Consider the following 13,434-nt stretch of genomic DNA (forward strand, 5'->3'; position numbering starts at 1 on the left):
TTTTCTTCTTTTTTTTCTTTTTTTTTGCTGTACATATTTTTTTATACACAGTGCCCCCTGCAGGTCAGTCCCTTCCACTGCCGCTCCTGAGAAAAAAAATTACATCGGCTCACTGTCAGCCCACTCTGCTGTCCCATTTGGTGGCTTCAGCCCCGTGTTTTCCTTCCCACTTGATTGGCTGCATCACGTGTCCAAGCGGAGCATCGCAGCTCCGTCCCTCTTTTCCCCTCACGCCTCTGAGTAGTTAGTCTGTCCATTCATCTTGTCCTTCTTTAGTTTCACGCCATCCACCAGTTCAAAGTTATAGTTTTCCAGGGCGGATAAGTTCCTGTCCGTCATGCTGCCTTGTGAGCAGGCGCAGTAGAGCACGACGCCGCAGATGGCGCCCAGGAAGACACCCAGCGCAGACATGGCGATGATGGTGATGAGGATGGGGTCCAGGGTCTTCAGCATGTTGCCTGGACCGCCGAGCTCGTTGCTGTCCTGCAAAAGAGAGTCCACCGCTGCAAGAGGGAGAAAAACATGACACATTTTAATCATTAAAGATCATACTGGTGGTGTTGCTTGTTCTGGACAATGGTTTTGAACAATGGCCAAATTCAGTATCCCTTGTTTACATATTCACATTCATTTTGGCAGAAGACTCTTAAATCCTGACTGTCAGATCTTCCTTGAATGCACCACTAAGAAAGAGTTTCCAACACAAACACCCTAATCCTGCTTTAACAGTTGAATGAATGGAAACCAGTGACTGACTGTAAGTAAAACTGATTGTATTGGCAAATATGACAGCAACAGTAATGTTAAATTTGCGTCAGTGTGCAAAAAAAAAAAAAGTACACTAGATGTATTTTCATTAGCTGGGAGGAGAAACTGGTAGTCTTCCTAAATGGGTTGAAAACAGGTAAACCTTTGCATAGTTAAATAGAGAAATAGGCTCGTAGAAAATTATTACGTGTGACCTTTTGAGGCGCGTTCTGGTTTTAATTATATGTGTTGTAATGAGAAAAAAACATTGTTTGTTGTTGTTTTTTGCACATTAATTGTATAAAGGAGGAGCAAAAATCCCATGAATGTTTGTTTCTCAAGTGGCTAATGTTCTACCAAAATTAAAATATCGACACTCTGATGACAAAATGGGAATCAGCAAGAAACGTACGTTGGATGATGATCTCAGTGGACGGAGTTGGATAATCTTCTGGATCTAGAAGAAGTAAAAACACCTTTCATTAGTAACAGTGACCAAACAGCACAGAACTCAACTTAACATAGAACATTAAAGTTCAAAGAACATTAACATTAAACTGAACCCTGACATTTTTTTTTGTTTATTAGTGGACTGGCTGTATCTGTGTTTGAAAAAGCTGTAAAAATGACATCTGACAATAAATTACGCACCTTTGCAGTCGTCCATGTTGATTCCTTCTATGATGTGGACGTTGTCTAAAGCTATGTGGCCTGTGCTATGTTTGTTTAAAAGACCTTCAAACACCACCTGCAAATAAAGAAACACACAGTCATTCAAATGAATTTATTTAAATAAGAGCTTTATAATTATGCACAGCTCATTAAAGTCACCCAAAGGTTATTGGTACCCAATGATGTGGTAAATGTTTTAAGATAAATAAAAGAGAATCAATCAGCCACCCAAAACTTTACTTTAAAGGCAGATTTTCTTTAAATTATAATATAAACACACTTTTACATCAGTGGCTCCCAGCCTGAAGGGTTGTTAGATGTAAATATATTTTTTCTATTAACTTTTCCATTTGTTTTTGTTAAATAATGAACAGTTTTACCTCTCCAGGCTTAAACAATATATTAAAGTGAGACAGTGCAAGAAAATAAAATCACTTTTTGTCTGAAAAGCTCTCCATATACAGACATACATAAACTGTGGAGAGTAGACACTGGTAATTTGTAATGGGTCACAAGTCAAAAGAGATTAGAAAACCCTGTTTTTACTGTATTATCGACATGCACAGTTGCTTCTTTTCCTGAAAATATTATTCACACTTTATGTTACAGCGGGGAATGAAAACTAAACTTAGGAAGTGAAGCTAAACCTCCGTCAGGTAAGAACTCATAAAAAAATAGCTGAGGATGAAACATTTTTCTATTAATCTATCAGTTTTCCCGCAGAAGCCGTTAAAGGTGAAGCAAGCTGGAGGATGTCCAAGTATGCACTGTGCAAGAGGAAAAGAAACACCCAAAACCAGGTCACCAGTCTATCACAAAGCAAATATGAATTTATGGTTTTCCAGTTCCACCTAAGCTGCATGATTTTGGACTGTGGGAGGAAGCTGGAGCAGCCCGAGGAAACAGACAGTATGATTTCCTGGTAACAAGCAAAATACATCTAACAATATTAATAAGTTCTCAACCCAAATGATGAAAGGGACTGCTTTAAAAACATTATTTCACCACTATTATATTTGTCACAGAAGAGATTTAAACCCACAGTCCTACAGTTACATGATGCAGCCTTTTTGAGAGAGTCACAGCGAAGACTTAGATCTTACATCTGCAGTCTATGGACAGAAGATTTTACCTGATAGGGGATGCTGGATTGTGGCAGTGACACTCGTGCCTCCTTCCACTTGCTTCCCTGATGATCTTCGACACTCCTTATCAATTTCCCCGGATCCCCCTCCATCCTCTGCCTGACGTGAATCGCTTCTTCGTGCTCGCCGATCAATAGATACCAGAAGGACATGCACAGGTCAGCGTCATGCGCCGCCATAGGCAGGCTGGACAATCTCGCCACTTTCTCATCTCTCTCCTCTTCGTCGCCGTATTCATAAATTTCACTTGGAATTAATTTGTCACTCAGCTGCACGTAGATGAAGTTCCCTGGTTTTCCTGCAGGGGCCAGCATAAGACAAGGGAAGAAATGACTGTTTAGTGTGATAAAGGGTTCTTGACAGTGTGTAAACACACAATTTCGAGATGTGTTACCCCTTTGAAATTCTGTTTTAGTATCATTTCAAAATAGGACTCAGTGAGAGGTGAAAATACACTCAGCAATCCACATTTCTGTGGATTTTCACAAGCCTTACTTTGATTAATATCAACCTCTATTATAACAAAACTCTCAGGGGTTCATTGTATATTCCTTTTATTATATTTAATCCAATGTTTAATATTGATATCTAGAGTGATATGTGTACTTTGAAGTGTTTCACTGTCTTTTCTCTTCCAATACACACTGAAAAACATCAAATTCAAGGACTTTACAAGGTTTTTGATGAATGACTCAATATCAGCATGCTTCATTATATGACTTGACATTCTTGACGTTCATCTTTTTTCCTTGTGATCTCGTTAAGTCATGAAATCAAGGTGAGATCATTCATTTTAGAGATGCTGCTGCTGCTGCCTTCACGAAATCATCCATCATCGGAGATGTGAATGCAGAGAAGGCCAGAGAGCTGAGGCATACTGATGAATCTGAGCGCTTGACTTTTTAAAAAGTCAAGTGTTTGAAGGCCATCCATTCATTTTCAAAATACTTTAAGGCTTAAGGTACCTGCAAATTGTGTTCGGTACTATTCAGTGCTGAATACACAGCGTAGTTATAGAAAATTGTGAACAGACTTCTGCTTCGTTGCACGTCTTTGCAATGCAAGTTCCTGTTATTCTTGCTTATCTGAAGTTCAGTTTGACTCTGATTTGAAATTTCCTATAAGTCCCTATTTGTGTAAGGAAGGGGCACACAATTACTTGAGGATATCCTCGATTTTAATCTCATCTCAGTCTCAGTCAGTCAAAAAAAAAGATTTACATTTGTAACCAGCTCAGCCTTGCATGAATGTCACCAATTTCTGCTGGGGAAGTTCTCATCAATATGGACCAACTTATGGAAATGTGTGCTCTTGTCTTTGGTTTGTCTCAAAATGCATATCCAAGTTGAGCAGCTCCAGGGTCTACATGAGCGTGACACCACAGATCGGGCTTGTTTAACTTGCATAAACTCATTAGATTGTCCTTCAGAGCAGGAATAAGGTGAAGTGTCTGACATGATTTTGTTTTTTTACATTGCGTTTCCTCATTTTACTGTACTGTTGTGAATTCCCTGCAGCGTTGCTATTTAAAGCTTTGTTAAACATATTCCAACTTCCACCGAAAGAGGTTTAGATAGGCTTTCAACAGCTGCATAGTAACCATAGAGAGCCATGAAGTGCTGTTGCAAAGCATCTGTTGAGTGGCACTGGTTAAAAACATACTCTTGAACACAAAGGTGAACACAAATCTCTTACCTGTGTGGTCGAAGGCCGATGCTCTGTGGACGGGAGGAGCCTCAGCGAGCTGGAGGATCCACGTAGCCCCTCTGCCGGGCTCTATGGTCCAGCCGCAGAACGACGCCTCAAAGTTACAGGCAAACCACACATACCCTGCAGCAAAGAGAGAACAACAGTTGTAAGAAAGTGGAACCAAAAACGTTTTAATTGGTAAATTGCCTGGAACAATTGATCAGTTATTGAATTAACTGTTTGAGTCGATTGAAAGAACTGGTTTCACTTAGTTTTTTCATCATTTCTACATTTCTAGAGATAGTTGTTGTTAGTTGTTGGTTTGGTTAATTATACTGTGCTGTTCAAGTGCTAAGTTCCCTGTTAACCTTTCCTTCGATACATGTGGTGTCACCAAGATCCAACCTCCTTCTTCGGCACAGTTAGTGCAACATTATTAGCATGTTCCCTCACTGGCTTCCCACCCACCAATACGGTCAAACATGTTTCTTATTTCCGTGTAAGAACAAGCAACGATGTACAGGCTTTTTTTGTACGCTACACTGGGCTACACACAGGTTGCATTCAGACTGAAATAGCCCTGCGCTAAAACAATGCAAGGTGGTGCGTCGGTGGTGTCGTGTTGTTTAAGATGCCGGTGAGACAGTCTTAAGGCTCATCAGCAACTCTACAACTCTGGAAAGTTATAGCATCTGCAACTATTTTGTCTTTTCGTCACGACGATCTAAACAGCAGAAATACAGTGTTCGCATTACAAGGTAATCCACCAGGAATCTGCACTTGCATGTAGATGGCCAACACAGCGCTTTAACAGATGACGTTGCATGAAATATAAACCAGGTTGAAGATGTTCACACTGGATGGCCCTGCATTGTGTCCCTGGAGCCCCTTATGTTGGCACCCCTACTGCAAGGCATTAATGTTAGTCTGAATGCGACTTTTGGGCCAGCATGCACGGGCGTGTTTCATAGATTTGCACATACAGCATGTTAAATGTTTCTGTGTTTTTCGTCACTATTTCAAACCTGCTTCCCGACAGGTATTAGATCAACCAATCCGTTTGCAAGGCTCTGTGACCTTCACACTTGTTTACATGTTTTAGCAGAAGCAAAAGTCCACCTTAATAGAGGAAAAAGATAATAACCAACAGACAGTTTTTACAGGGTAATCTGCTGCAGTTGGGAACAAGAGTGGAGACGGCCTCGAGAAGGAACTGCAAGTCTTGTAACATCAATATTAGAAAGCTGTTCTTGCTGTATTGTACACTCAGTATAAATTGTGTAGCTTGTGGAAAGCATGTCACACCAAACAAAAGCCTTGTGCAGATGGAATAGGGTGAGAAAGACAGGGAGACAGTTGTGAGTGTACGCTGTGGGGCATTTCCCTCCACAGCCTCGCTGAAACACAGGAACTAGGACGTCAACGCTGATAGAACACAGCACTGAGTCGTACATGTGTTTGGGATCAGGACATCAAGAGAGAGAAAGAGAGAGACAGAAAGAAATGGAGAGACCTTCCACAGAGAAGGGCGTGATGCCACCAACATGAGGATGTGGTCCCTCTCTCCAAAAAAACATAAAAATCCAAACAGAAGAAAAAAAAATGACATCTTTTTCTCTGTTTTCCTCCGTGTGTAAGCGTTTGACTGGCGGCAGCGGTTCACCACAGCATCCAAACGAATGCAGAAATCTCTGAACACTGGACATTTTGTTTCTGAGAGGCTAATAGGATGCAGAGATGACCGTGGAGCTGGTAACCCCCCCCCCCCCCCCCCCGAACCCCAAGCTGTCTTCATGTGATGCCTTCGCTCAGCTAATTGAGACCCAAGAGGCCTTTATCCTCTCTCTCCAGCTCTCACTATACCTCTCTCACTTCTTTCACCTTGTCTCTCCTTTTTCTCTCATCTCATCTATTCATTCCTCTTGCCAACTCGCTCTGTCTTTTTTCACTTTGTCTCTGTGTCACTGCTACCATTTTTCTACCTTTCTGCCTATTCATCCCTCCCCTTCTTGGCAATGGCAGTTCCCTCCAAATGAATTGAATTTAGCGTATTCATGAGGGATGATAAACAGTGTTACGGTGCAAAGATGTTTGAGTAGAAAAACAGCTAGGTCACCAAAACAAAGTACTCCATTTGGCTTTGAATGCTGCAATGAATGCAGATGATGTTTTTCAGTCATGCTGGCAACAAGTTTCTGTAGATGGGAATTTAAACCTGACTGAAATATTTCACCAATTACTGCCATGAAACTTTTTTAGAGACATTTGTTGTGCTTGAGGGGAGAATCCCATGACTTTTCATCTACTACCAGCTTGTCAAAGTTCTGCTTATCCGACATCTATTTTCCTACACAATGTATGCTAATGACTTTGGTGTTCTCGCTTCACATTTAGTGCCATCATTAAGTCAAATGTTCAAATTTGTGCAGGATTTTGGATTTTGACCAAATACCTGTTAAGTAAGAAAAACAAGTTCACAGAAAATCATTCATGTCAAATTTTAGATATTTCCATATACAGTACCAATGAAACGTTTTGATACACTTTCTCATTGATGTGAATGGGAAGGTGTGTCCAAACTTTTGACTGGTACTGTAAATTTGACACTTAGGTTTCACATTTTGATATCCGTACCAGCAGATCAGTGCTAATTAGCAAATGGTAGCATGCTAACAGGTTAAACTAAATATTATAGCAGCTTAGAAGGGATGGTGATCTATTTGCATTGGTGCACTGGCATATATGTTAATGATGCAACTGCCCCGATTTAAAAAGTATGCACCGGATACAAAGCCTGCAAAAAATACCTAACTCAATAACTCCTACTACCCTTTTCTGGAGCTCTCAGTTACAATGGCAGCAGATGGAGGTGGCTCGGTTTTCATCATGTGACCTAAACAACTTCTGTCATGTAATAACAGATGGTTTTATTTGGAGGTGAGATCCGAACCCCCCCTGTGTCTGTTCAAAGGTAATGACGAGGGAGCCATCTCCATGACGACGCCACTCACTGAGGATCATGAGTATCTTGTTCAAAGCTCCTGGCAAAGCTAGTAAACGGACCTTGAGTAAAGATTGATTGATTAATGTTTTGGTCAACATAGTTTGAATCAATACAGATACAAATGATTGTTACACGAAGAGTGTTTTTTTTTTATATCTGAGTCATCATTACAATGGCTCACTTTAGCAGGAGACAGGATGCAAACCTCAGCCGCAAATGTCAAAAAATCAGATGAACTTTTTACACACGATTTTCCACCTCTCAGAACAAATTCATCTTTATTTCAGCTTCTCTCTCTCTCTTTTACTGCCTGTTTCGCTTTCTTTTTTCCATCTTTCTTCATTTGTGTCCCTCTCCTATTTCTCTCTCTCTGTGGCTCTCTGTGGCTCTCTGTGGCTCTCTGCAGTCCAGTCGTGTCAGGGCTAAGCAGTATAATGCAGAGTCTCATTTGTGAATTGGGGCGATGAAAAAGCCATTTACTCCCCTTGGATGTCGGGTTTCATTGTTCTTTGTGACTGCAGTCTGTACTGTTGGTGACACTGAATGATGGGTCTTATTGGCTGAATTAATGCACTGATCTGGCAACCCTTACAGCAGCGCTTTTTATTTGTGGCTCAACTTCACTTTTAAAAGAAACAATTTGAAGAGAGAAGAGAAGAAAATACTAAAATAAGACATGAAAATAGAAGAGAAACCAGAGTTGAACACAAGAGAAAACAAGGAAATGTGAGAAGTGAATATAAGCAAGTAAAGTGGAGGATGTCGAAGTGATGGAAACAGACTCTCACCTGGAAGGAAGTCCATGGGATTATCCACTGCGGTGCCTCCTGTTATAGACAGATGGAACAGTCAGAGTGGGGTCAAAGGTGAGGTGGGTTGGTCCCACCCACACAGATGCCAATACATACTCAACATACCTCATGTTACTGTACCAAACTCATGTCAGATGCACTTAAATTTAGAGAAAATCCCCCCCAAAAAATCTAAAAAATACAAAAGGATACAGCTTTTGTTTTGGGGGGGGAAACTCTGTTTCATACAAAATCTCTCCTTGCAAAGTTCAAGCTTTCATATTTCAGAAAATAAGGATATCGCATTTGATGAAAGGGAAGATAAAGGAGAATTTTAAATGTCCTCAAGGCAATTAAATCTTAAAAAAGTAAATAAATTTAACAGAAAAAGACACAATTCGGTCATAAATTAAGCCCAGAGAGAGAAGATGAGGGAGAATTTTTCATGGTCTGTGTCCAACATGTTTTCTTTCTGTCAGAACCAAGTTACGGGATGAAAAAGAAAAAAGGCATCCACAAGAATTTAATCCCCATTCACCTCTTTAAACATTACAGTCAAGCTGACTTATATAAATTATTCTTGTTGTTTTTTTTCTACATCTACTTCAACATGTCTGAAAGCACTTTAGGGAGTGAGAGAGAGAGAGAAAGATGAAGAAGGGTTTGGAGCTGAGTTTTGGTGGCTTACTTGTCACTATGTCGTAGTCCTCAGGTGCCTCAACGTCAACGAGACAATCCCATTGTCCTTCCTTGCAGTTGGTAGTCAGCGTCGTGCCGGGGACGGTGGTCGGTGCGGTGGTGGTCGCACCAAATGTGGTCATGGGAAGCATAGAAACGGCTGGTTTGGTGGGAGGCGCCGGGGTTGTAATGTCTGAATATATAGAAAGATAAGAGACAGTGTGTAAGTAAATAAGATGGTGAGGGAGAGCTGAATCAAGAGACTGTACACAAATATACTGGATGTACTGCACGCTTCCTCAATTCATTAAAAATAAAGATAGATGAAGACAAATATTATAAGAAAGTAGAATCAAATAACACACATTCAATCTTTATACAGAATATATACACTGTAGTATTGATAGTGTGTGTGTGTGTAAAAGTGTGCATCCATACATACAGTGCGTTTCAGCTCAGTTTAGAGTACAAACATATTTTAAAGTCGGTAGAAAGTTTTTGAGGAACTCAGGAATCTTTTTAAAAACTAAATTTAGTATCTGCCCCTCCCGAAACCCCCCCCCCCCCCCCTCCCCCCCCATATGATTGAGTAGTGCTTTCTGATGATCGAGGAACTATCAGGGTGGAGTTTGCAGAACCAAAACTTGCTGACTGATCAAACATAATGATAGAAATGGAGTGTCTTTGCAGGCTGTTTTAATGTGATTACAAGCTGAAGTAGAAGAATGGAGTTATGTACTGAAGCAGAAACACAAGAAAAAAAGCTAAAATAAAATAACAACTAGAAGGTACAGTGATCAGGGCTCGTTGCATGCAAATAAAGTATCTCAAACAAAGCTGTTATTAAGTTTAATTAACTTAATCTTCATGGTTCCCTTGGTGGAAATACAGATAAGAAATGTGCAAAACGTTTTTGATTTAGTTCCTGTGTTCAGTTTCGGGAACTTTTTGGTCTTAAAAGTAAAAAACAATAAGCCTAATGATATTCTTAATGTTCATATTCTCAAAAAAAATCCCCCAAAACCAACAATAAACTACAATTAACATTAGCATTGCCTGTGTCCAGAGTCTAATATATCTTATCCCTCTCCCCATTGTTTTTCAAAAGCTATTAAAAACTAATTAATGATGAGCCACACTGTTGCAATGGGTGACATGTTGCTTCATTAACACGATCACACACACACACACACACACACACACACACACACACACACACACACACACACAGTAGTTTATTTTGAGTCAATCCCACACACACCATCCTGCTGCGAGAAATGCTCAACACAGCTCGAAATGTGGATTAATCCGTCACTTTAACTCAAGAATTGCACTACAAAACTACAGTGCCCCGTTGTTTTTGGAATGTATTAATCATATTTAAAAAAAAGTGAAACTACAGATTGATATATGAAGTATATTTTTACATTTGTGACCTGTTTTTTAACCAGTGGACATGAAGAAGAGGGCTAAAGACAGGCTCGGGTCTGAAAGTATTAAGAGGTGAATCAGTTTTGGACATATCAACACGGCAGACAAGCGCAGGAAGATGTAAGCTTTCAACACAAAGTCTAATTTTTCTTAATTCAGGATGCCTCTATGCATAGTAATAAGATCAGAAACTCAATAAGACCTTTGCTTTTGCTTTATTCATGTAGGAGTATTGCATATCCTTTGGGGACAGAGATATTAGGTTGAATACCAGACTCTCTCATTAACAACCCTGCAAAACTCAAGTGTCTCGATTTGCTCGATTTTTCTGAAGATTGAAGTAGTTGAGAGCTGGCACTCTTCCTCCTCATCAAGGACCAAAGTAATAATGACAGAGACTCTTGTATCTTGTTAAACTCGACTAAATTCAATGTCTGGCAATGTGTTTTTATGGAAATGAAGCAAATTGAACTTGAATTAGCATATGTAGGCTATGTTAAAAAAAATCACAGATGGTCTGCATGTAATTAAACTTTGTCAGGAAACGTGTCTGCAACACTTTGAGTGGGATGGAGGTTTGCTCGCACAACAGTGTGGATGTAAGCGGAGAATAAACGATTAAAGCTTAAAGCAAAATCAGCTATTAAACTGCTAAAACTGATCTGCAGGCGTTCTACATGCATGTTAGTTTCTCCTCCTCAGGATTGTGTGAGCTTAAACTGGGATCTCAACGTTTTATTAAATTAAAAAAAAGGAAGAGACTCTTACGTAGGATTCATACTTCTTAGATTAATTAACAGAAATCCTTTTTTGAGTAGGAGTTGCTCAATAAATCCAAATGGACTGCTAATGAATTGTACATATCTAGCACCTTAAATGAAAAGGGCTTTTTGGTAATAACGGAATTAATACTTTTTTTTGACAATTTAACTGTAAATCAGCTTGTTTAGCTTTTAAGAGCACTCGAGGTCAAAGATTTATCATTATGTGCATTAATTAAGAGATAAACTGCCTCAATTGAGCATCAAGGTATGAGAAAGCTGGGATTTGGATAATTGGACATGATTGCAAATGTCTGTGAGTGTGTGTGTGTGTGTGTGTGTGTGTGTGTGTATGTGTGTGTGAGGGGGGGGGGGGGCGGCCTTTCCCAGGGAACACATATGGTTTTCATGCATGTGCGTGTGTACATACAGTGTGTGTGTGTGTGTGTGTGTGTGTGTGTGTGTGTGTGTGTGTGTGTCGTTGTGTCGGTGCTCTAGGCAGTGTGATTAACGTGTCTCGGTCTGTATCTTGTCTCCTGTCACAGAGTGTGTGTCATCTTTGTTCTCTTCTTTTTGAGCCTGTGTTCACTGAGAAACACAGATGTCCTGTTTCAAATACCACACACTCTCTCTCCTCCCTCTTTTCCTCTCCTTTTTTCTCTTCTTTGCTCCCCCTCTTTTCACCTCCTCTCACCACATACAGTCTCCTTTAATTCATTTGTATTTACTTATGTATCTTTCACATTTGTTGTTAAGGGTAAGGACTGTTTATTTGTCTTTTTTTGGATTAATAATGACTTAAATTGTTTATATGTATTCATCCCAGTAAAGGAATTACATCTTTATTGGACAATTCCTCAAGTCATGATTTACATCCTCTGGAAACTAAAGGTGCGGAGGTCAGGCTTGTAGTGCATCTGACTTTCATATGAACACTGAAACCTGCTGTAATCTTTCCTCTTGTTTATACTGACCAGTAGGGGACAACATCCACAGTTTTCAGCAAAATATGTATTTTAAAATTAATTTGAAGATAATATGAGGCTTCATCTGTCTGAGTAAGTCAAAGAACGTGGATATCTCCCACAGTTAGTCTTTTCATTTCAGTGTTTCTCTGTTGAGCTGTGGTGGAAAGATAACAACAGCATGAGGGAGTTTGGCAACAATTAGACTGTAACTTTGAAAGACATTGATATCTGAAGACTCATATTAGCTTCAAATAAACTTTTAAATACATGTTTTGCATGGAAGGATAACTGTGGATTGTTTGTCTCCCATCATTTACATTGAAAGTGCATTATGAAGGGATCTGTTAATGAGTCAGTATGAACAGAAAGAATCATTACAGCAAGAAAAACATGTGTCAGTGTCACCTGATTGGACACCTGACGATTGTTTAAGGACAGACTTGAACCTATCTTTTAGTGTTTGCCTTTTTATCACAACAGTGTTTCTCTAACCTTAACCATACCGTAGTTGTAGTTGCACAGATACTGAAGAAGCTTTTAAAACTTTGTCATTGGATGAAAAAAACAAAAAAAAATCAGAATCACCAAATATTGCTGTTCTGGTCTGAAGAAAGGGTTTGATATTGGACTTTAAATTAGTTTTCCTTCAAGTATGCAGAGGAGGAGCATGACCACATGAAGCCCAGCAAGTCATATCTTAGCCTGCTCACTGACAAGAGCCAATGCTGCTTCTCATTTTACAAGAATTCAACACAGAAATAAACTTCACTTTATAAATATGTAAACCACAATTAGCTGAAGTTTTGAATCCTCCAAACTTAAATAGAGAAAGGTTTTTAAGGGCGTCTCAGGTGCTGATTAAAGGGTCCAAAACTCTCTGATATCTTCCATATTTTGCACACTGCTTTCTCTTCTCTCTTTCTCTCCTCTACTCTGCAATTTCAGCTAGTTTGGCTGATTCTTATCCTCCTCCCTACAGGGGCAACCAGATACTCAAACTTCTTTAAGAGTGCCTCCCGTCTGCTTTTTTCTGTTCCTATCTCGCCTACTGTGAGAGGTCGAACCCTCCTCTCTCTCTCTCCCTCTCTGTCTCTATCACACCTTCCAGCTCTGACCACTGCTGCAGTAGAGATAGTAGCCTGCCATGGCATGTGTCAGCCTTTTATCTGCCCTCTCCCTCTCTCTCTCATTACACCAAACAGTATAGATAAGCACCCTGAAGTGTAAGCAGTTCACTTTTTAATGACTGATTGACTGGCTGACTGAAGCCATGCGCACATTAATGCTCGGGGCTTCGGTGCATGTCGAACATTTTTCTTCAGCACTAAAATTTTTCAGCTTTTCTAAAAATGTTGGTGTCTTTACTGAAACACACACAAAAAAGCATAGGATCAGGGCAGCAAATGCCATTCACATAGTGTCACATTATTTGACGTCTGTGGCAAAAACAACATAGTACAGACAGAAGAAATAGACAAAGCAGCCGGGATGTGAATGTGCTAGAATAGCTGCTTTTGTGAAGTATAATAAAGCTTAGAAGTGTGATAA

The 13,434-nt window shown here is 39.9% G+C and overlaps 1 protein-coding gene across 1 annotated transcript in view; it reads right to left on the minus strand.

The window, feature by feature from the left end:
• The window catches only part of LOC133990402 (neuropilin-1a-like), an 82,464-nt gene continuing 69,030 nt past the window's right edge, over positions 1-13,434 (minus strand). The window contains exons 12-18 of the mRNA XM_062428707.1: positions 8,737-8,919; positions 8,046-8,084; positions 4,260-4,394; positions 2,552-2,862; positions 1,399-1,495; positions 1,160-1,204; positions 1-503 (exon numbers count right to left, since the gene is read on the minus strand). Coding sequence (XP_062284691.1) covers positions 229-503; positions 1,160-1,204; positions 1,399-1,495; positions 2,552-2,862; positions 4,260-4,394; positions 8,046-8,084; positions 8,737-8,919 — 1,085 coding nt within the window. The 3' untranslated portion in view covers positions 1-228. The remainder of the gene's footprint in view (positions 504-1,159; positions 1,205-1,398; positions 1,496-2,551; positions 2,863-4,259; positions 4,395-8,045; positions 8,085-8,736; positions 8,920-13,434) is intronic.

The sequence above is a fragment of the Scomber scombrus genome, chromosome 11 (assembly GCF_963691925.1).
Source record: "Scomber scombrus chromosome 11, fScoSco1.1, whole genome shotgun sequence".
In the NCBI taxonomy this organism is placed as follows: domain Eukaryota; kingdom Metazoa; phylum Chordata; class Actinopteri; order Scombriformes; family Scombridae; genus Scomber; species Scomber scombrus.